Source organism: Jaculus jaculus, chromosome 3 (genome assembly GCF_020740685.1).
Source record: "Jaculus jaculus isolate mJacJac1 chromosome 3, mJacJac1.mat.Y.cur, whole genome shotgun sequence".
NCBI classification, from domain to species: domain Eukaryota; kingdom Metazoa; phylum Chordata; class Mammalia; order Rodentia; family Dipodidae; genus Jaculus; species Jaculus jaculus.
Genome location: NC_059104.1, coordinates 124,058,450 through 124,082,160, shown reverse-complemented (window position 1 = coordinate 124,082,160; position 23,711 = coordinate 124,058,450). Strand labels below are relative to the sequence as shown.

Here is a 23,711-nt window from a genome sequence, read left to right as displayed (position 1 = left end):
TAAGATTGGTAAAAAGAATATCTTTGTTTACTAACAAATTGTATTCCAAGGTCTACAGGCTTGTTGATTTAAACATGGGAGGCTTCTCCATAGAAAGATGTTCTATGAGATGAGCTTCCACAAGAATATTTCATTCATATGAAACTTAACAGAGTAAGAACCCATAATTTAAAATATAAAACATGTGCAAATTAGGTTAGTGACTTGCCTACAGCACATGGGATGGGACATCTACATAATATTCTAGTGATGCAAGATTTTGTGGTTTATGGAGGATCCCCCAGGTCTGTGAACCCCAACCTTTGGGTAATTATCCACTTAACGAAGAACTGAGAAGACAGACTCCAAGAACCGTAGACTATGAAGTTTATTTTAGAGAGAATTGGTATTCAGCAGAAGGTTAGAATGATTCAGACCAGAAGGGAGTTCTCTTTGCCAGGCTGGACAGAGAAAGGTGAGAATGGAGAGATAGGTAAATCTCCAAGAGAAAAGCCCATGGAAAGGGTAAATATGAGAGCCTACACCAGAATATTTAAAGTAAACACTTGCACCCATACATGGGAAACAGAGGCTGGGAGTGTGCATCCTTCACCTTCACAAAGAAAAAGCTAAGAGATCAGATGGTAAAGAGGAAAATCATACATGTAACAAAGTGAGAAACCATCTGGAAGCAAAACATATGTAAGAAGCAAGCAGGAAAAATGCCCAGGGAAAGAAGAGATCTTCTGCTTTCCAGCCTAGATGGGAACGGAGAATTGCTTACCAAACCAGGGACCAGGAGAGCCAGTGCCAGGAGAGTGCATCCAAGGGAGAAGGTACGCAGGTGATAACAGGTGTGTGAGGGAGAGATCTGATTGGTTCGTGGATTACTGCACCTGACTCAGGAGAAACCAGCCCTCCTAAGGTAACTAGGTTGAGGAAGAGGTAGGGAGAACTGTTGCTGAGGAAGTTCTTGCCACCATCTTGAGTGAGACTGGATCTGACCAGAGTTCTGGTTTTGCCAGGGCAGATGAGGTGACATCTCTTTGTCCTTGGGCTTGGCTTCTTCCCTGGCTGAGGGCCTCAAGAAAGCTACCTTGCTGCTGTTTTTCCTTCATTACTACAGGGATAACTAGGGTTTAGAAAGAAAAAGTCAGTCTATGTTTTAAAATAACTAGATGCTGCAATTCTATATAAAGCCTCACTGATAAAATATTTCTCATTAACAAATTAATTTCATCAACATTCTTAAAATTATCTGAATTTACTATTACATTTTAATCACATGGGTGTATACTCCAAATTAGCACATGTAAGTGCTATATTCTTTAATAAACCTTGCAAATGAAAGGGAAGTTCATTTATAGAACTTCTAGCTGTATGAGAAGTAGTTGATAAAAGTCGTCTTGACTAGATATATTTATTTTAAGAGTAAGTTCTTAAGGGTTTAGGATTATCTAATTTTATTTCAATGACATTTTGTTCCTCCAGCCCCTGCAGGACTTACTTGTTTGTATAATCAGTAGTTTTGAGAAAGCAATACTAACCCTGTAACTGAAAAGTGATAGAAGCAGAGTTGGAGTTTGGGACTAAATTCTTTCATGCACAAAATTTTTCTTAATCTGTGTGAGCTAAAGTATTTGGACCATAAAATAATTAAATAACATACAGAAATTTGTGAGTATATAGACATATATTCTTTAAAAGATCGTTAAAATGTTCAGATATGTAATCTTACCACTCAGGATGCAGAGGAAGGAGTATTTCAAGTTCAAAGCCAGCCTGGGCTACAAAGAAAGCCTCTATCAAAAAGAAAATCAAACAAAAACAAATAAGACTAAACAAACAAAGAGAAAAGAGAAGGAGGAGGAGGAGGAGGAAAGATGCCTGTGACTCAGAAAACAAAGAACCCAGCAATTGAGCATATCCAGTTCTGTGCCAAGTTCAGTGGAGAAAATTGTTTTCTGCAAAACAATTCTAAGTTAGAATAGTCATATATTAAACATATGACGAGTGTCATTTTTAATCACAAAATGTAATCCTGTAATAGTGAATTTGAAATTTATCAATGAGGAATAACAAAGAAAAGACATAAATGATCCCCATGTGGTGGCACACATCATTAATCCCAGCACTCAGGAAGCAGAGGTAGGAGGATTGCTGTAAATTCAAGGCCACCATGAGATTGCACAGTAAATCCTAGCTCATCCTGGGCTAGAGTGAGACTCTACCTCAGAAAACAAATATTAAAAGAAAGAAAGAAAGAAGATACAAATGAACATTTCTGTCCAGATTTTATAAAAATGTTATCAATGTAGGGATTGCAAATATTTAGAAATCTATCATTTTGCTGTATCTGAGTAAAATTTTTGCCTATAGCTGTTACAAAGATAATAATGTATTCAATACCTGTAGTTAGGATCTGAACTTAGCAGGAGAGAAATCTGAGCTTTGTTCTGGTTACAGCAATGACTGTATAAAGCTCAGACCATGTAAAATGATTGCCTGATGAATTTTTCTCTGAATGTAGTTATATTTTTGAGCTCTTTCTGTGTATTAAGCACTTTTTATGAATTATTTCATTTGGTCTCAACAATCTACCATTTTAATATAGGACCTACATTACATATTGATAAATCATTCTTAGCCAAGTTTGCCCATGATACAACTGCTTTAGAGATGAGGCAGCGAATCTGACTCAGAAGGTAACTTCTGTCCTGTGCACAGAGTGTGTCTGCTAAACCACAAGCCAAGAGACTATTATTATAACACATTACTTATTTTTTGTTTTGTTTTTTGATTTATTGAGGGAGGGTCTTCTTCCAGGCCAGCTTGACCTATGCATTCAATATGTAGTCTCACGCTGGCCTTGAACTAATAGCAATCCTCCTACCACTTCTTCCTGGGTGCTGGGATTAAAGGTATGTGCTGCCATGCCTGGTCATATCACTTACTTTTCCTCCCAGTGATCAAACATTTGACAGGAAGCAGTTTAAAGGAAGAAGGAATTCTGTTGATTTACAGCCCCATTGTCCAGGAAGGCCAGTGGCAAGAAAGTGAGGTGGCTGGTCACGCTAACTTTTGGGAAGCAGAGAACAGACAGGATGTGAGGCCTTTATAACAAACCACAAGGTCTGCCTTAGGTGACCTACTCACTTCCTTCAACCTGACTCTATCTCCAGGCTCCATAACCTTCCCAAACAGCACCACCAGCTGGAGCACAAGTGTTCACACAAATGAGCCTACAGGGAATATTTCACATTCAAACCACAACAGTCTATGTAAGTTGATTCTGTCTGTTCCAAAACATATATGTAATGCCACAGTCATCTGTCTTTTATTGCAGACTGCCAGGGAAAGAGATTCTACCACTTCCCTAAATAGCCCATGCGGCAGCAAAATTTCAAGAAATACATAATTTAGTGCCCACAGAGAGTTAAGAAGAAGGTAGACATGGCCTCAAATGTCATAGAGTACAAGTTGTTCTGATCATCAGTTTTATGAACATAGAGACAAACTCAAAGGGATTAAGCTGACCAGATCTGGTGAGTTCAGAGAGACAGTTTGATCTGTGAAAGGAGCATTACATATGTACACACAGAGGTAGACACATATGCAATCCTGTCTGTGGTCAGGTACCTATGCATATATCATATCATTCATATGGTACCTTCAGCATAGACTTTAAAAAATCTTTTGACTATAGCTTAATGTAAATTTTTATTGTTAATGGTAGCTATAGTATTATTTTGGGACTGTTAAAATGTGGAGTGTGATCAAAGCTTACTGAAAATATAATATATAGGGCGTATGATTCCAGGCAGCATCTGAGAGACAGAAGAGGGAGCCTGAAGGAAAAAGAGAAAGCCAGTACTATTATTGTTATATGTGTGCTGGTTTGATTCAGGTGTCCCCCATAAACTTAGGTGTTCTAAATGTTAGATTCCCAGCTGATGGAGATTTGGGAATTAATGCCTCCTGGAGGGAGTGTACTGTTGGGGCAGGCTTATGAGTGTTATAGCCAGTTTCCCCATGTCAGTGTTTGGCACATTCTCCTGTTGTTATTGTCCACCTTAGGTTGGCCAGGGCATGATGTCTTTCCTCTGCTCATGTCATCGTCTTCCCCTGCCATAGTGGAGCTTCCCCTCAAGCCTGTGAGCCAAAATAAGCCTCTTTTTCCCACAAGCTGCTCTTGGTTGGGTGATTTCTACCAGGAATGTGACCCGGACTGCAACAGTAAAATGGTCCGGAGGAGTGGGATTGCTGCTAGAAACCTGACTGTGGCTTTGGCCTTTTGGAACTGATTTTCAAGAGGAATGTGAAAGGATTTGAAATCTTGGCCTAAGAGACGCCTTGTAGTGCTATAAGTACAACTTGATTGACTGTTCTGGTTAGAGCTGCAAGATCTGGATGCAGTAAGAACTATGGACTGTGAGGTTTGGCTTATGAGGGTGAAAAAGAGCTATGCCTGGACTGGGCTAGCAGTTTGTGTGGGAAGCTTGCTGTTTTGCCTGGGTCCTGAGAAATTGTGCAGGGTTGCTTTGCGTGAGGTGTGAGCAGAGGGATATGGCACTGAAAAAATGAAATATTTGGGCCTAAATTGCTGCCAATTCACCTGCAAATTGTTTGAGAGATTACAACCTTTCAGATTTGGCTAGCTGACCTACACTGGGGCAACATGAAAAATGTAGACTCTGGGCTGGAGAGATAGCTTATCAGTTAAGCATTTGCCTGTGAAGCTTAAGGAGCCTGGTTTGAGGCTCGATTCCCCAGGACCCACGTTAGCCAGATGCACAGGGGAGCACACGCATTTGGAGTTCGTTTGCAGTGGCTGGAGGCCCTGGAGTGCCCATTGTCTCTATCTATCTATCTGCCTTTCTCACTCTGTCTGTTGCTCTCAAATAGATAAATAAAAAATGAACAAAAAAATTAAAAAAATATAGACTCTTTTGGATGGGCCTAAATGCTCAACAAGTGTCCTGTTCTTCAAAGTCTGCTTTATTCTCCTCCCCGCCCCCCCGTATTAACAAATTGGTTCCCTACCTGGTATTGTGGAATATGAGAAATGCAGGAAAGAGAGGGTCATTGAGTTTGCAACATGGTCTTGTGTTTTGGAAATGGCCATGGGGAGTGTGAAACAGGTTTGCTGGTTGCCTGCATGGAGACCCTATGGAGCCATGAGGATGAACCATGGATTGCAGTGGAGACCCAATGGAGATGCTGGGACCACAAGATTGCTGCTAAGGAAAGCTGCCTGCCCTGCATGAAGTTTTCCAGGACTGTGAATAGCCTAGCTGGAGGGGTGGAATTGGAATGCCAAAGACTTGTTGTTGGTTAGAATCAATCAGACTTGGAGATTTGTCACTGACCAGAGTAGTTGGACATGAAGCTACAGAGTCTGATGTTTGCCCTGGTTGTTCAAAATCTTGTATTGGTTGAATATTTATTTTCTATGCCCAATTCCATCTTTTGCAGTGTGAATGTTTATTCTGTGCCATTATGGTTTTAGGGGGGATTTTTTTTTTTTTTGGTATTATGCCTCAGTTAAAAGATAATTGGACTATGGGGATGTTTGAGATCATTGGAATTGACAAAAACTATGGGGACTTTTAAAGTTGGACTGAATGCATTGTATTTTACATCATGTATGGATATCAGTTTATGGAGGCCAGGGGGGGAAATGTGACGGTTTGATTCAGGTGTCCTCCATAAACCTAGGTGTTCTAAATGTTAGGTTCCCAGCTGATGGAGATTTGGAAATTAATGTCTCCTGGAGGAAGTGTATTGGGGGAAGGCTTATGGGTGTTATAGCCAATTTCCCCCATGTAAGTGTTTGGCACATTCAACCTTATGTTGGCCAGTGGGTACATACGGAGCTGGCTATAACCCTGAGAGCTAATAGTCCCTGCAGTAGATAAAAGAGACTGGTAAGGCCCAAAGGATATGAAAGCTGTGCTTGGAGGTGTGATAGAGCAACTTAGATGATATGTTAGATCTGTAAATTTTCTGTTTGTGGTTTCCTTTGCTGTGAAGACTTCAGTGTCCTAGCCATCATGTTTATAAAGTTTAACAGAAGATGCTTAGGCTTTTATCATTTGCTCATTCTTTGTATATGTATTAACATTGACTGTGCCAGCCTTTGTGTGGGGTGGAAATTTAAATATGAAAAACTGTTTCTCTGCCGTCATAAGGCTCACTGTTTTATCAGCTCTGTGCCTTCAACAGTGTCCCCCTCCTCTGTCTGTCTGTCTCTCTCTTTCTCTCTCTCTCTCTCTCTCTCTCACACACACAGTAAGTTATTTTTAAAGAGTTTTTTTTTCTAATAACATGTGGATTACTCATGCGAAGAGGATGATGTGCTATGTAAATTTGAAACCACATAAGTGTCCTTCTAGATAAACCACTCCACCTTCCTTGCAGGTGTTATCCTGGCTGCCCTAGCTTATTTCTGCCTCTGAAGTGGAAGAGACTGTTTTCTTTATTATCTGTCCACCGCCTTGGGACAGAGAGGCTGAAATTTGGACAGATTCTGCACTTATCAGTAAGGTGTCTCTGAGGCATAAAAATTAAAAAAAAAAAAAAATGGAGGGTCTGGAGGGCAGGCGCACCACCAGCAGCCGCTACCCTCCATTCGCCTGGCTAGCTTCCCAGGCTTGAGATGGAAGATGTCCTGTCCCCTTGCCAGCATCCTTTCCCAAAGCTTCCCAGTGGCCAAGCAATCATTAGCTTACTCTCCCCAAAGTGCCTGGCTCCTGGTGCCAACTATTTCAGTACTTCACAGAAGCACTTGGGTGCTAAATACTCCATTCATTAAAGTCTTTGGTACAAGATATCTGCCTTCCCTCAGTCACAAGGAATATGCTACACCAGGGACACATTTATGTGGCAATAAACTTTAAACGCCTAAGAAAGTGGCTGAGTAAAAATAAAATAAAATATTATTCAAACGACAACATTTTGGACAGCATGTACGTTTTCTTGGCCCGGTTGAGTTTCTTTACTTCAGATATTTGGGACAGCGAAGTCCAGTTGAGACAAGGAAGGCTATAGTCATGCGTCTTCCGCTGAATTAGCTGATGTATGGGGAGTGTCACTATTCCTTAGTGTTTCCATTAAACTGAAGGCGAAGCGACCAGAGCATGGCGAGTGCTTTATGGAGCAGACTAGGAAGTGTGGCCAATGGAGGCTTTCATGGGGAACTTCCACCAACCCAGCTTTGTTTGGCTTCCAGGAGGGCAGAAGTCCTAGGATGGGAGCTGAACACCGGAGAGACAAAACCTCTGGGTTCTTCAAAACGCTTGCACCAGCACTAAGGCTTCTAGCAGAAACGAAAACCCAACCGCAAAGACAATTTCCTGTGTCAGAATAAGGAGCATTTTCAACTGGGGATTTGTAGGCCATGCGCACCTCTCCTTTGGAGCCAGTACTGAGCATAGTTGGGGCGTGAAGGCCCAGGAGACAGCAACTGACAGCTGAGAGTTGCAGTGTGAGGGGGAGACTGGTGCCAGAGCGCGTGCACGTGGTTGTGGTCCTGGCTGGGCTGCCTCAGTGTTAGCTGGGGAGATAAAAGAGGCAGGCACAGTGAACGGGGAACCGTGCTGGCTCGCTGCAGCCAAGGGAGGTGGAATGTAGAGGGGAGGAGGGAGTGGAGACTCCTCAGACTCCTGTGGGGGTGATCCAGAAGTTACTGGAATGGGAAGCCAGTTTGTGTGGCAAGCCACCAGTTCGGGATCACTCACTCATCCGCTTTGGAGTGCTTCACCTCCAGTCGACAAAGAAAATTAATTAATTAATTAAAGTTAAAAATTAAAAAAAATGTTTCAAAGCGTTTACAACATCTACAGCCAATGGGCATAATGCGTCACGTTACCCTTTAATTTCCTCCCACACGAGATAATGGGTGATGAGAATCTAAAACGTGTGGGAGAGTGATAGGAAATCCGTCTGGACAGCAATAGGTATGACATTTGATGGCTTGATCACCAATCTCCAAAGTAGACTTGAGACCTTGGATAAAACCTTCCGGCTTCACATTGTCTCAGTTTCCCCATGGATACCCACGGAATCACTTGAATCAGGGCACCTGGCTGCGGCGCGGAACAAACCGCGGTGTACGCGCGCTCTCGCATGCTGGCACCGTGCTCTTCCCGCCGCAGCCTGGCGCGTCGGTGCCATCCTCAGCGGAGCGAAGGGGGGGGGGGGAAGATGCAGCTCTAAAATTAGTCCAGCTTCCCTCCATCCTGCTGCCCCCTCCCGCGCGCCCCTCTCCCCAGCGCTGCGCTCGGAGATCACCGCTTGTCCCCCACGCGAGAGTTGTTCCCCCCTCTCCCGATTCGCTCGAGGTGTGGGAGGAGACAACGCTAGGAAGCGAGTGGGGCTTGGCGGTGCGTTGGCGCCCGCCGCGATGTGAACTAGGAGCAGCTCAGCGGCAGCGGGGAGCAGACGCAGCAGCCGCTCCTCCCGGCAGGCTGCGCTGTGCTCCGGCTGCGCACTGGGACCGCACGCCCGTATCCCCCTCCTCCCGCCGCCGCCGTTCTCTTTGGCTCCCCTCCTCCGCCCGCCAACCCGCGGCGGCGTCCCAGGCTCCCGGCGGCCTCAGCTAGAGGCCCCTGCCCCTCCCGGGAACGCGCTGCCGGCACCGCAGCGGGAAGGCTGGTGGTCAGCTAGCCTTAGGCCAGAGCGCCCGAAAACGACCGACGACCGTGGGGATCGCGCCTGGTGGAGTGGAGCATCGCCGGCCAAGGCAAGGGTGCGTGGGGGATTTTTGAGCGTGATTATTTGCTGCAGGGTGCACCGGCTGGAGCGCGCTTTTCGGAGCACAGCCCCAGCTGCCCAGCTGCGGAGGGGCTGCGAGGGGTCTCCGGGAAGCAAGAACCCGCGTAGCGCACGGGGAAACTTTTCACCTTGTAAAGTTCCTGCCTCCCAAGCCTGGAACCGTGGCCACCGCCGCAGCCAGCTGAAAGAGAAGGAGATTCGACCCTGCAGCAGGAGGTGGGCTCAGGAGTTGGACAAGTTTGGGGCTTGGAATCTGGGGAGAGGGCGCTTGCTGGTCTGTGCATACAGCCTTTGGCCGAATGAGCCTAGCCGCCCGCTGCAGGTGGATTGATGAGAACATCCCGGCGAGCCTGCCGGGTAGGTTGTGCTTGGTAGGCTCAATGGAGAGGTTTCTATGCCAATGGTTGTACAAGGGGGAGGCCAAAGTTGGGTCTTTGTTGGGCAAGACGCTATGTGAAGCAGAGAGCCCGGCCTCCACTTCCACTGCAGGAGAGCAGGGTGGCCAGATCATCCACGCGGTCCGCGCCCCAAGTCTGACTCGATCTTAGGGCATCTAGAGAGGTCGTGAATGACAGCTACCCACGGACTGGGGTTTTGCAGGTCGGGGAACCCATTCTTACTGCTCTGAGAGGAAAAGAGACCCCCCCAAATGCTTCGGGAAAATCAATGTTTTTTGGCGGGCGGGAGGATGGCTGTTGGTTTTGAAAAGGGGATGTCAAGGATCTGATGGTCCTGGGGATACCCAGTGGCTCTCTCTGGTCCGTATGGGCACACAGAGGTGCACAGCTCGATCCCTCCCTCTGGCCTGGCCAAGATTGTGAGAACTACTCTCGCTTGGCCAGGGTGCATGGGGTTTTGGTGGGGATCTACGTGCGCAGAAGGGGCCTGGACCGCTGTTGCGAGGCGCTCAGTAAAGGAGAGGACGCGGCCAGCGGGGGTCGCTGAGCTAAAGAGCATCGGGCTCAGGGTTGGCGCGAGGTGTCGAGCCCGGGTATTTTTAGCAGTGCTGTCTTTCTTTAGCCCACTTTTGTTGGATGTGCATTTTTTTTTCTGGGGTTGGGGGAGCGCGGAGGAATTGCAAAACACTAACCACAATTAGACTTCGCGGGAAAGCAACTTGTATTCGCTTTTCTCCACTCCACTCTCGCGCGTGCATGGGTATGCTTGGGTAGACAACGTGGAGATGACCGGTGGCGGCGTTGGAGGGCGCGCTAGGGACCGCTTCGGGTTCCTGCTACGAGAGGAAAGAGGACTTTGAGAGGGAGAGTATGCTGGTAAATAACGTGTAATAACGGGACGAACCTGTCTATGGGACAGAGTGTCCCCAATGAATGTGAGAATGAGACCCGCTGAAGAGAATAGTAAAGTAACCAAGCGGCTGGAAGTCTCCCAGAAGGAAAAAGCTCCAGTGTCCCAGGACGAGGGCGGCTAGTAGGCAGTGTCTCCCGTGGACTCCTGGAATGGAACAGTGCCTGGGGTTTCTGTGTACCTGCGCACAGCAGAACGGGGAGGACACCCGGGACCTGCTAAGGAAGGCAGCCCGTTTTCTTCCATTCCTCCTGCAGACGCTGGCGCGTTAGCTTCCAAGTTGGATCCTGGATCCTACTTTCATTTACAAGTGTCAGACAAACCCACACCAAGCTCCATCTCACCTCCTTACCCCGGCGCAGCCAGATGGGGGAGGCGCGGGAGGGAGCAGGGCTGTGCAGCGCGCACCCGGGGCCACCATTTGCAGATGGGATGGACTGGCGTGAATACTTATTTGTAGGACCCTGATGTTTAAAAGGCATATATAAGCAAATGAGAAAGCCTATACCACCCGATGGACACTTGTATTCCTGCCTTTTCTTCTCTCTGGTACACATTAATTTTCTGGCTCAACGCTTGTCTTTTCAAAGGCGAGTCTGGGCGGTGGGAGGCAGAGGCGGGCAAGTGGCCCCGGGTACAAAACCATGGGTTTGTGCTTCTGGCTTTGTTGCTAGTATTAGAGTCTGTGATTGCTCTCGGGTCCCATTTAAAATAAATGTGGAGGGATAGAATGAGCCAGACTGCAAGAGACTTAAGTCTTGACTCAGGTGGCAGCACGGGAGAAGTCAGCATCCAGGCAGTAAAGGACAGAGATGCCCATATTTCAGTGTGCGTCGGAGCGCAGCTTCCTCTTGGCTGCCACTGAACTCCTCACGTTATCCACCCCTGGGATGATGTTCTATCTGGTGTGACGTGTAGGTTTGAATCTCATCAGGGAAGAAAGGGAGGGGAAGGGGAAGCGAGGAAGGAGATTGAGATTGTAAAGATGTGGAATTCTAGAAATTGCTCAGCGCCCATTGCTTCTGCCCCTCCTCTTCTTCTTCGTGAACTGGAACAGTTGAACAGTGAGAGAATAAAGAACGGCCAAGAGAAAGCCAGAGCAACATGAGACAAAGACAGAATTGCACAATAACTTCAGCTCCTACATAGGTTATATTTAAAAGGACTGACATAAGGGTAGCTCCTCCCCCGCCCCTTAACATTTTACAGGGAGAAACATTGTCTCAGAATGAACCCAAATGCTGATATTCAATCATGAATACCTATTGTTTTCTTTCTGGAGCTTGGACATTGAGTGATTTTGGAGCTGGTTTCTATACACCGTGCTCTGGGAGAAGAAAGTTCCCAGAACTGTCCAGTTATAATGTCTTCATATCCAAACCACACACAGCAATCCGCATGAAAGGCAGCTGGCTCAGAGATCAGAAATTGGTTAGCTGGGAGGCTGGCTCTAGCTCTTATATCTGCAGGCTTTTTTGAAGCCAGTGTTTGCTGACCAGTGACTGTCTTCCAAGCCTTTCCCCCTGCTCCTCTCTTTCTTTCAAATTTCATTTATTCTGGTTCCTGGCAGAAGCATTTTGGGGATGTTTTAATCGTGAGGACTGTCTGTTAACTTGCAATTACATTTGTGCTGAGCTACTCAGAAATGAAAGGAGTAGCAATAAATGGGCTGGGGTGGGGGCAGGTGCCCACTGACCTGTGTGTTATATGAGTATTTTGCTAGCTCACAGCTTTTTGTAATGCAAGGGCTCTTCTGGCTGCTCGCATAAGGATCTTTCAGTGTATCGGGCCAGGTTATCATCCCTGCTTTCCTCACATGCTGCAGGACTTGCTCAAATCTGGATGCTGAAATTACATCAAATGGAAAGAAGTAGCAATTGCCAGCGAGAAGAGGATACTCAGTCATTACCAGCACATCTGAGGCACATGTTCTGAAGGGGCCGTGGTGTTATACTACGTTCATCTACTCACATACAAACAGCCAGTGGCATTATCTTATCAGTTACAGAGTTGGTCTTTTTTTCTTTCATATCTCACAACCTTCCAGTTCTCTGGTGGTCCAGTTCTGTCCCCCTCAAGGAGAAGGATATTGGGGATATTTGTTTCTCCCTATCCTGAGTGAGTTCTACCATTTGCATGCTGCAGAAATATTGAGTAGAGATTATCTGATGGGATCAGGTGGGCCAGGTCCTCCAAATTGATTTCCTTCGATTGCTGGGGAACTAGTTGTTGATGAACCCTTGTATATACTGATTGTGGAGACACTAGACTTGGAATGGATATTTAAAATACATGGACCTGACAAGCCTAAAGGGAAGAATTTGTTTCTTGCACAGTTTCTTCCTATACATGAGTTAACTTTTGATTTTCATCTTCATGCATCTGCTTATAAACAGTAAAAGGAGAAGCACAAAATATGTTTATATTCATTGCTTATTAATAAAATTATAGCATTTTCTTCTTCCCTTTCTTTCATTTCTTTCCTCCCATCCTTCTTCCTTTTCTTCCTTCCTTCCTTCTTTCCTTCCTTTGTTCTTCCCTCCATTCATCCATCCCTTGCTCCCCCCTCTCTTTCCTTCTTTCTTTTACCCCTGACTGCTGAATATTCCATCATTAGCTTCTTTGTACCCATTGTGAGAGCTAAATACATGAGGATCACACAGTGTGACAGTCCCTCCAGGACATCTGTGAAAAGAAATAGCTGTTCTTGTTTTGGTCAGTTTGACTCCACAAGGTTTTCAAATTTATTGATTTTTCAGAATATCTTCTTATGTAATAAGTTTCCCTGATTCCTTTCCATATATTCCTTTCCAAAACATAATTTATGAAAGTGCCTTCAAACAATCAGCTTAAAATTTTTATGTTGCTAGAAGAAAAATAAGAGGAAGAAGGAGGAGGAGGAAGAGGAGGAGGGAAAGAAAAAGAAGAAAAAGCTTAATGACAGATTGAATTCATTGTGAAAATACCCATCAATTTGACACTTGTCTACTGGCTTGAAGCTGCCTTTTGGTCTACCCAAATAGTTGACCAACTAACTGGTTCTCATGATTCTAAGTGAAATGATGTTCCCAGGCTAGATGTAACTGTAGTCTGTTCTATCAATGAGGTTTTTTATTCCCCACATTCAATGGGAGGTGTAGATTTTTTAGAGTGAGTTTACTGGTATGACTATGGTCAGGGGAAATAGAACATGAATCTCAGAAGTTAATGATCAAGCATATATATAACCATATAACCAGTGTAATTTTCCTGTAAGCATTACTACGTGGTTACATGAATGGGAAGACCTTGGAAATATTCTGGGGATGATTGAAGATTGTCTTTCCTCACATTCTACATTCTTATTATGGTATCCTCCTAGTCACATATTCTGTGGAGGGTTGAAGGTTGTCTTTCCTCACATTCTATCTACATCCCGACTATGGCACCCTCTAAGTCACAAAAGTCACTCACAGGGCTTGAGTGGGCCCTTGGGCAGACTTTAATGTTGCAACACTCTGAGCTGTCAAATTCAGGTCTGTGAACCAGAGTCTGCTTAATAAAAGGAATTTGTTTAAATCTTGCCTTTCATATATTTTGTCTGTTGCTTTTATTCTGCAAAGTCATAGGCAATTTAAGTTCATTTTCTTTCTTTTCTATGAGATAACTCACTTTTTAATATTTAATTTCTCATTGTATATTTTATCATTCAAATCCTTTTTTGTTTTATGAGAAAACATTTTGGTATACCCCTGGTTGAGGAACTGCCTTCTAGTAAGGGTTGGCTTCAAACTCAACACTGCTGCCTTAGCATCCTAAGTGTGACATAAAAGAATTACACTTCCAAATGTAACATTTATTTATTCTAAGTTTGTTTTCATCAATATTTACTGAAATTATTTCTCTTCTACAAGCATTGTGCAAGATTCAAATAATAGCCAACTATATAATTTGCCAGGGTACTTACTGTTCATGGGGGAAGTGAAAGAAAAGCATGTGTGCACACTGGAAGTCAAACATGGTAACATTTGTCAACTGACAGAAAAGTGTCACTGAGTGGAGACCTTAAGAGGGCAAAGTGAATATGAGTATAAATAAGGAGTACTAAGTAAATGTAGTTCAGTCATTCTTAATGAAGCCCTAATGCATGCAAGCCACCACAAAATTAATTCCTTTAGTTTTAGAAATAGCACATGGCTCCTTTTTGAAATAATGTATTCATGTGACAAGCTAAATATTAAGCTGTTGGTATATTACTTAATATTTTGGGGAGACTCCAGAATGTACTCAAGACTTTAATACATTACCTATTCATGATTCCCATGCCACCAAATTCAAAGGGGATATTTAGGTTTTCTGCATGTGTCCAGAAGTCTGGTTAATGTGCATATGATATCCTGATTTCCTGACTTTCTGCTTGACTCTTAGTTATGAAAATTAGAATTCTAAGGTGTTTGTCCTTTAAGTATTAGGACTATGACTTGCTTTGAGCCTTTATAAAAATCAAGTAAGTAGCTTGCCAAGTAATGTCAGCTTCCCGAATGTGGGTAAGAGGCTAGAACTTTTATCTTGGATGCTCTCCATGACTTCTTGGTCCTTGTAATTAGGAGAGCAGTTACACACACAGTATGTTTTATCCTTTCTGTCTTTTGCTTTTGGTAAGTCTAGAGATAAGTACACCTGTTGACTGAGGCACCGATGTGAAAGGTTAACCAAAAGAATAATTGTAATTTCAGTATTGCCACTAAATTAAATTCCAAGGCATCTGAGAAAAATTGTAGCCTTTTCAGCCCTTTGGAATGTTAAACAGTAATCAGCCTGGAGCAGCTACTCAATGTTACACATTTTAAATTAAACCCCAAATTATTAATTCTACTAAATATCTTTGAATATTACTTAACACTTTTAAATATCTGAAAGCCTGCCAGATGACAAGCATTAAATTCAGGGACAAATGTGTCTAATGGCAGTATAAATGACAGGTTTTTTAAAAAAAAATCTATCATATAAACTTGTGTGCATGTGTGTGTGTGTGTGTGTGTGCGCGCGCGCACGTGTGTGCATGTGTGCTTGTGTGTGTGTTCTTTAAAAGCTAAATGAGGCTGTATCTTGGTAGAAATGGGTTGACTTTTTGGAAAGCTAGAACCTCTGTGAAAGATAACATTTTGTTGATTTTTAAACCCAAGTATATGTTTAACACTTTGGATATCTAATGTTTATTTTTAACTGTGGTTTGAAGTTCTATGCTTGGCTCTAACTAATTGATGGCAGAGAAGTGAGGTGGGTGATTCATGTGGCATGCTGCCCTGCCATACTGCTGCCATGCCAAGCTGGATTTTGTAGCCACGGTTTCCTCAGTGGAGCTTGCTGTGGAAAGCCTTGGTACAAAGAAATGTAGACATGAAAGTGACCAGTACACATGAGATAAAGAAAGTGGGTACGAATCATTCCCAAACTTGAAGAAAAAGTGTTTAATAATAACTCTTTCAATCAGATGAATCAGAATTCAGAAGTGTGTGGCAATCTCCCTTAAGGATTTGCTACATATCTGATAGGACTGTAAAATCATTTCAGAATGTCGATTAAATTGAAAAATATGCCTGGATGTTGAAGTTGGGTTTATGCATATTCAGACACTGTATAAGATGGCTTAATTACTGTATAAGTACTGGGATTTATTGACATAAGGTCTTGTTCTTGTCATATGTTTTGCTCATTAAGTTCATGTTATTTGGATCTTTTTAGTGGTTAGAACTTGAATATTTGGTTTTTTTTTTTTCTCTTTTGACATTGCAATGCATACCCTCCTTTCTTCCTTCCTTCCTTCCTTCCCTCCCTCCCTCCCTTTTTTCCACTTTCCCTTCTCCTTCCTTCCTTTGCAACTGATTATTATGGTTTTGTTCTTCTTCTGATGGATGTTCCCGTGGAGTAAGCATATGTTTCCCCTAACAAAACTTTAGTTCCTCTAAAAAATGCAGAGTGGGAAACAGGACCATCAGGGGATAATTTTTACTATAGCTATGAAGAAGTAATTTGTAAAGGCAATTTTATCTTTATAACTACTGACACTGTATCACTGTATTATATTTACTTGATGGCATAATTTACACTTAACTCCCATTTCTTTGGGACATTTTTAGTTTTATGGTTGATCATTTAGTGTTACACATCCCTTTGACTTCTGATTGTTGAGATGAAAAAGTTTCCAGACATATAGGTGACTGGAAAATTCTATGTTTGTCCAATATACTTATTTACATATTTACTTTTGAACTGCATTTTATTAATTACAAATGTTTGAATGTTTGTCATCTTGCTGGGACAAAAACCCTGACCAGATGACTCTGGTGGGAGCAAAGTATTAGTTTCAGTTTGTAATCTCAAAAAGAAGTTTTATTATTTCAGGAAATCATGCAAGAGCAGAGGTTTGGGGTATCCCACCTTGGAAGAGCAGCTTGGAGTTAGCAGTGAGAGTGAGCTGGCTTTGGCAAGAGAGACTTGCCACCCAAGTACCACCTCAAGCAACACACCTCTTCCAGCATAGCTCTACCTCCCAAATGCCACCAATTGAGTATAAGGCTTAATCACAAACACGTGAAGCTATGGGGTACACCTCATGATCAAACTACCACAGTTTGGTAATGTCAAAGAGGATTTTCGTTCATGGAATCCTGAACAATCTGATATTGCCTGCTTAAGAGCTGAATGTAGGCTGACTCGTGCACTAGAGTTAATGTGAACAGCTGCTTTCCTTTACCTTCCTAGGTGACCTAGCTATGGACTGTTTAATGTAAGCCAGTGTTCCACCTGCTTTGTAGACATAGCACATAGCAGTTCATTCACTATCTGGTTGAACTAGGTACACATCACAATTATCCAGACTAATGTGAAGACTGGGTCTTCAAACCTAGGGCATTGTTAGTAAGTTGTATAAAGCATGCTTTTATTACCCAGGGCTAATTTTTGCTTGATGAGTATTAAAAAAGATGTGGCACCTGAACCTTCAATAGTTAGATTTCACAACTGGGTGGCAGGTGTGATACCACTCAGTTAAAGGGTGTATTGAAGTGACATCATGGGCTTGGAAGTCCCTGGATGAACAATAACCCAGAAATGCCTTGCATTTGTATTCAAGAAATAACTACTATGATGAGGAAATTGGACAATCTAGGCAATTGAAGGGGAAATGTAAAATGAAAACAGATTATTTTGCTAGATCAAGTTCTTAGATCTTCTTAAATTATGCAGTAATTAGATCATCTTTTGCTTTGGAAGTATAGATTGAGTATATGTAATTACTTGGGTTAATTACTTTATTCCCAAGTTGTATTCAGCTGTGTGCTTATTCTGTTCAAGTTATACTTTATATTTTTGTTAAATAGTAGGTTTAATGTTATATTTCATTTTTATCTAAATTGAAATGGTGGTATTTTATGAGATTTTCTAATTTTATACAGCTCATCAATGGTTATTATAATAAAGCAAATAAGCCTAAATTACTATTATACTATAGATATGTTTTATGTATTGAGTATAAACCATATTGTCAAAGAAAATCCTAATTTAAATATATTCAATTAGGCAAACTTCACTATTCTTGTAAATAGATCCAATGGAAAATTATTTTAAAAAGAATGTTTTGTCTCTCTTTAATTCATCACTTTTTATTTATTGTTGACAATATTATACATGCCTATAATGCATTTTGATCATCTAAACCCCTCTCCATTACATTCTCTTGCCCTTTTTCCATTTCTATTGAGCTCTTCTTTTCTTACAGACAGTCCCACATCTACTTTGATATCCTTTTTTTCATTTTTCTTTAATTTATTTTACTGCATTTATAACCCAGTGTGTTTCATTAGGATTGTTTCCTTAAGCATGGATGGTAGGTTATTTACTGGAATATGGGGTATACTACTGAAGAAAATATCTACCCATCTTACAACAATCCTTAACTGCAAATAACTCTTCAGGAGTTGTTTTTGTTTCTTTTGAATATTTTATTTTTATTTATTTATTTGAGAGAAGGAAGGAGAAAAAGAGGGAGGGAGGGAGGAGAAAATGGGCATACCAGGGCTTCTAGCCACTGCAAACGAACTCCAGATGTATGTGCCCCCTTGTGCATCTGGCTTACATGGGTCCTGCGGAATCAAACCAAGGTCCTTTGGCTTTGCAGTCAAGCACCTTAAATGCTAAGCCTTTTCTCCAGCCCATCTTTCTTTATTTTAATTTAGATTTTTATGTATTGAATTTCTCAAAGAGAAGAAGGGTGTGTGCATTTTGGAAATCTGATTTCTTTCAGGTATATGATAAACTGTGTTTGACTTTTACTTACAATAATGCTTTGAAGAGAAAAAGAAAATTAAATGGGGAAGATGAGACTGGAGTGAGAAAACATAGAAATGTCTACCTCAATTGTGAATAAGCTAAGGAAAAAATAAAGTTTAGAAATATCTATTTGGACAGAAGGATCTAGCCAACCCAACCCAAAATTACATATGTAGCAAAACAGCTCTTTTGTGAAGACACTGTATAAGCTTGCTCCCCATCACTATCTTTGGAGCACCCAAGACATTTTTCTTGCCTTCTTACCCTTTGCTCTTCCATGTCTGTTTTATTTGTTTCCCTCTCTCCTTGTTGCTTCCTGGTTGTTTTATATCAAACCTCCCCAGTCCTATGGTCACTGGTTAGAGCCTATGCCATCTTGAAGTTCTTCCTACACTACTTTCTATAGACTTTTTCTTTCTACACTCAGGTCCTCAATACACTTTGTAAAGGATGAATGAATATCCCTTATCAGAAATGCTAGGTATTGCAGGTGCTGAATTCATTTAGTTTTTAATTTTTTGCATGGAAGGAAGTTTCATGATGTGGAATTTTCACTCATGGCACCATTTAGCATTCAAATGGACTTAAGACTTTGGAGGATTTCAGATGTTTGGATGAGGGATACTTGCTTTATTATGATGCTGGCACTGTTAACATGCACCCTGTAGTGGCATTACTGTGCTGTTGTCTCTCTACAGCACATCATTCCTAGGACTAAGTGGCATAACCTCAATTTTTGTACCCTGTTCTATTTAAAACTACATCTTGCCAATCTTTAACACTTAAAATCACATCCCCATATTAGTATGTATTAAATTTAGACAGTAATTATGACTTTCACAGTTGAACATCTATGAGAAAATATCAGTTTGTCCCAGAGGTATATTAGGACTATCTTGTGAGTCTGTTTCTTGATATACCCATTTACTAGCTGAAGGAAAAATCCTCCAGCATGTCTATCCAAGATCTTGTCTGATCATTGAGCTGTGAATTTCCCTGTACATCCTTGTTCAGTACAGTGAAGACACCAGCAAGTACATGTTGAATATGATTCTATGCTTCCCCCCTTCTCATGACCGCCACTTGTTTTCCAAGAAGTCATGGTAGAGGAGCCATGTGCCTAGTGGTGCACTCTCTTGAACTTTGATGTGTGCAGTCAAAGATAAAATAAGAATTTGTCTCACTGACAAGTTCTTTCTATGTCAATAAAGTATAGACCCTATGAGCAAAAATGTTACTATTATAAGGACCCTTGGAGCTTTTCGAATTTATTACATTGCATCATTATAAACATCCTCACAATAACTATTATTACATTAAATTACTGACTACACAACTCCTTCTGGACTAAGGTATTTCCCATGTACACTGAGATAAAGAGGTCCCTATGGGTGGTGCTCACCTTGTCCTCACCACTGTGGTGAAGGGACCTTGCAGAGAGGGTTGGATGTACAATATCCTAATTTGCTATAGGTTTCCTGCATATCAATGGATACAGGATTGTCTGGCACATAATAATGCAGTAAATTAAAATGCACATTTTGTTAAATTCTAACTCTTTTGTTTTGTTCAATTACATTATAATATATGTGTTATTTGAGGGTCAAGCTGTTAAAAGCAACATATGAATGAAGTAGTGTATGTCTTGGGAATGTTGCATTATATGAAATATACAAAAATGTACAATAACTAGTTCTAAAATGAATGAAAATTGGAAAAGACTGATTCTGTTTTTTTAGACATTTTGTCATTCTGTGAGCTTAACAAGCAAAATCTCATTAACACTAAGTCCATGGGAGCATGAGAAATATGTAATGCTCTTAATTTCTTTTTAAGTGAATTGTGTTTATTGAAAATTGACTTGAAGGTACACTGAACATAATTCACAATATTGGATTTAAGTAAGTTTAGATTCCTCAGACTGCCTCAGAATTTGCTCACTGCTTAGTGTTGGTACTGTAGGTGTGAAGAGGGAGATCTTGTTTCTGGAAGGATTTACTGAAATGAGAAGATGAGAAGTTACACTGTGGAGATGTGTTTTTATGCTTCAGTGCCTCCTAGGCTTGTGATTGTCTGAGGCCTGATTTCTCCAGTCAGAGTTTGTCCGTGTCCATAAGCAGATGAGAGAGAATGAGGGCACATGGGGGCTGGTAGAGGCAAATGCCAATCCCATTTTTTTTCCCTATTAACTCACGAGGCCTGCTGGGTAGCAGCAGGCATTACAGACACTTAATTGTGTGCTAGGTAAGCCTGGCACAGCTCCAACATCCTGGTGGAGCAAGAATTACACTAATCAGCTGGGATATACTGCATATATTGATTAGAGTTGGATTTTGTTATACAAAAAAAAAAATCCTTATAAATAGTGGGAAAGTAATTGAGAGTAATTAAAAGGCAGAGAGTTAATTCACAGTTCTTTAGATGAAAGGGCATTTTGAGTCTTTGCTTCCATGTGGATTTCCGGGCAGGCTGAAGCAGCCTCCAAGTGCTGAGTCTAAATGGCATGATCGATGTTGCCACTCAACTGGAAGCTGATTAAATGGACAGGCTGTGTTTATGACACAGTGGTGACCAAGGTCCAGCTATTACATCTTGATGGATATACTGACAGAAGTCTTCTTTTGTATTTGGTTCCAGGGATTCTGAATTTCTTGGCCTTTGAGTTCTTCTCAATGTGTCTGATGAGAATGAACTCTTAATGAGCAGCGGAGAGCACTACACTACACTAAAGCTACCTAAAATGCAGCGTATTTTGAAACTGCATCCTCTCCATAACTGAAAAGTCTTTGCAATCATTGATGTCTCAGAAAAAAATAATGACACTGTAGAAGTGATGACCACACATAGAGTCTTTGCACTCCATCTCTTGCTTCCAAGCCCCAGATTTTAATTGCTTCTTTCACAAAATAGGTACTCAACTAATACATTTCTGAAATGGAAGAATGGATAAGGTAGAGACTGAATGAGTGGCTGAATGAAAGAAAAGGCTTGGATGATTCTGCATCTTGAAAACAAATCACTGGCAATGCTTGGTAGAATTCTGAGCATTCTTTCCTGAGACATCAAGGGGTACCTAAGGAGAGAAGGAAAAGCCAGAAAAGATGAAAGTGCTTGTGATCTAAGCATCTTATGCCTCACCTTCTGTGTATCCACCATGTTTTAAAAGTGAACATTATTGTTATTTAACAGATGACAACAGTTTGGTTAGGGATAGATCAAAGCCACACAATTGTTTTTGCAGGGTCAAGTTTTGAGCCTAATGCTCACACCCATGCAAGAACTTTCCATTCTTGCAGAGAATTCATGTCCTCTTTCTCTCAGAATTTTAGGCAAAGTACACATATAGTCCATGAATCCACACAGATAGATATATTTGAGGGCTGTGTATTTTTCTTTGAAAATTTGTAGTACTTTTATAGTCTATTCCATAACGTTGTGTTCAAATGATATTACACTTAGGTGGTAATACATTCACATTTTATCCCCACAATGCACCTGAGTATAAAGTGATACTTTAAAGTTGCTTCACGTTTATCCTCAGAACATTTTGATATTTCCATGAGTTGAGTCTGCGAAGGCAATCTGGTTGGAGGAATAGAGGTTTCTTGAAAATGTTTTTCTATGTCAAGCATATTTTCTTTTATATTTACTTTTTAAAATATTTTATTTATTTATTCATATATTGGAGAGAGAAAGAGAGAGAGAGAAAGAGAAAGGAAGATAGAGAGAGATAGTGGGTGCCCCAGGGCCTTTAGCCACTGCAAATGAACTCCAGACACATGCACCTCTTCGTGCATCAGGTTTGCATGGGTACTGGGGAATCGAACTGAGTTCCTTAGGCTTCACAGGCAAATAGCTTAATCACTAAGCATTCCACCAGCCCTTCTTTTAAATTTAGGTTGAATATCATGTTCTTCTGGGGTGTTAAAATAGGGGAAGGAATTTCCCCTAACTTCATATTTTCCAGGAGCTTCGAGTTCCATTGTTTTAACTGCTGATAATTTGAGGTTAAGAAGCCTCATAGAACCTTGCTGCCTTGGATTATTTGGATGACAATAATGAAGACAAGAAAAAAAGACTATGTTCAGAAATGGAATAAAGGGGCAGACTGTTTTGATGACATAGATGTGATCAAGGCTCAGCAGTTACTGAAAGAGGCTATTTCATTATATTGGTTTACCATAACAATTTACCAACAGAATGATAAATTTCATGGGAGAAACTTGAATAATGTGGATTAAAGATCTTAAAAACAAACAAACAAAAATCAGAACAAGTTGGAGAGAAGGCTCAGTGGTTAAGGCACTTGCCAGTGGAGCCTAATCACCCAAATTTGGTTCCCCAAAACCCATGTAAAGCCAGAAGAAAAGAATGGCACATGAGGGCAGAGTTCATTGCAGTGGCTGAAGGTCTTGGTGCATCCATTCATTCTCTCTCTACAAGGCATAGTGGTGCATGCCTTTAATCTCAGCACTCAGGTTCAAGGCTAGCTATATATAGTGAATTTCAAATTCCAGGTTAGCCTGGGCTAGAAGGAAACCCTATCTAGAAAAACAAAACAAACAAAAAAAATAAACAAAAGAACAAACAACAACCAAAAAAGAAAAACAACAACAGCCAAAAAATGCATTCCAATACCACCTGTTGGTTACCTGGCCCTGAGTGCACAGGAGACTATGAAAAAGGAATTATTGACACTAATTTACTAGTGATCCTCACCTTTAATTCATTTTTACATTCATTGGGAGCAACTAATATTGGCAATGGCCTTCTCTGTGTGTATTTCAAACAACTCTATGGGTTGGTATTGTTTATATCTCTGGAAACGGGGTCATTGAAATGTGGGATGATTAGTGATGTGCCCAAGTGGTTATTGTTCAGGAGGTATTGACATCAAAATTCTAACTCAGCTTACTCAACTTTGTAAATCGTCTGAGTTTCTGGCAGGTTCTCGCTTTGACTCAGGTACAGCAACCCTGGAGAAATATCTGCTTTCTTTAACCCATAGCACTCTACAACACCTGCTAGTGAATGGCAAGGATAGTATGATTTAGCAGGGGTAGAAATGTTTCTGAAGCTTTCTCAGGATTCCTGTATAGGTACAAAATAATCAAAATTATCCATGTTACTAGAGCCTTCATAACTAAAGATACAAAAATCCATGGCTGGAGAGATGGGTTAGCAGTTAAGGCACTTGCCTGCAAAGCTAAAGAACCCAGGTTTGATTCCCCAGTACCCATTAAGCCAGATGCTGCTTGGCCTCTCTTGTATAATTTCTTCCTTTTGTGAATGAGAAGGTTCTTCTGAAATGTGAGTCTTATGACCTACCATCTGATAAG

General features: G+C 41.6%; 1 protein-coding gene across 7 annotated transcripts in view; it reads left to right on the top strand.

Annotated features, from left to right (window-relative positions):
* The first annotated feature begins 8,522 nt into the window (after positions 1 to 8,522).
* Fat3 (FAT atypical cadherin 3) overlaps positions 8,523 to 23,711 on the top strand; it is a 658,782-nt gene continuing 643,593 nt past the window's right edge. For 2 of the 7 annotated variants that reach the window (XM_004661936.2, XM_045144959.1), the window contains exon 1: positions 9,022 to 9,111. In XM_004661936.2, coding sequence (XP_004661993.2) covers positions 9,054 to 9,111 — 58 coding nt within the window. In that variant the 5' untranslated portion in view covers positions 9,022 to 9,053. Of the gene's footprint in view, positions 8,971 to 9,021; positions 9,112 to 23,711 lie in introns of those variants that run through there. The other 5 variants (XM_045144956.1, XM_045144955.1, XM_045144958.1 and 2 more) reach the window with 4 other exon arrangements.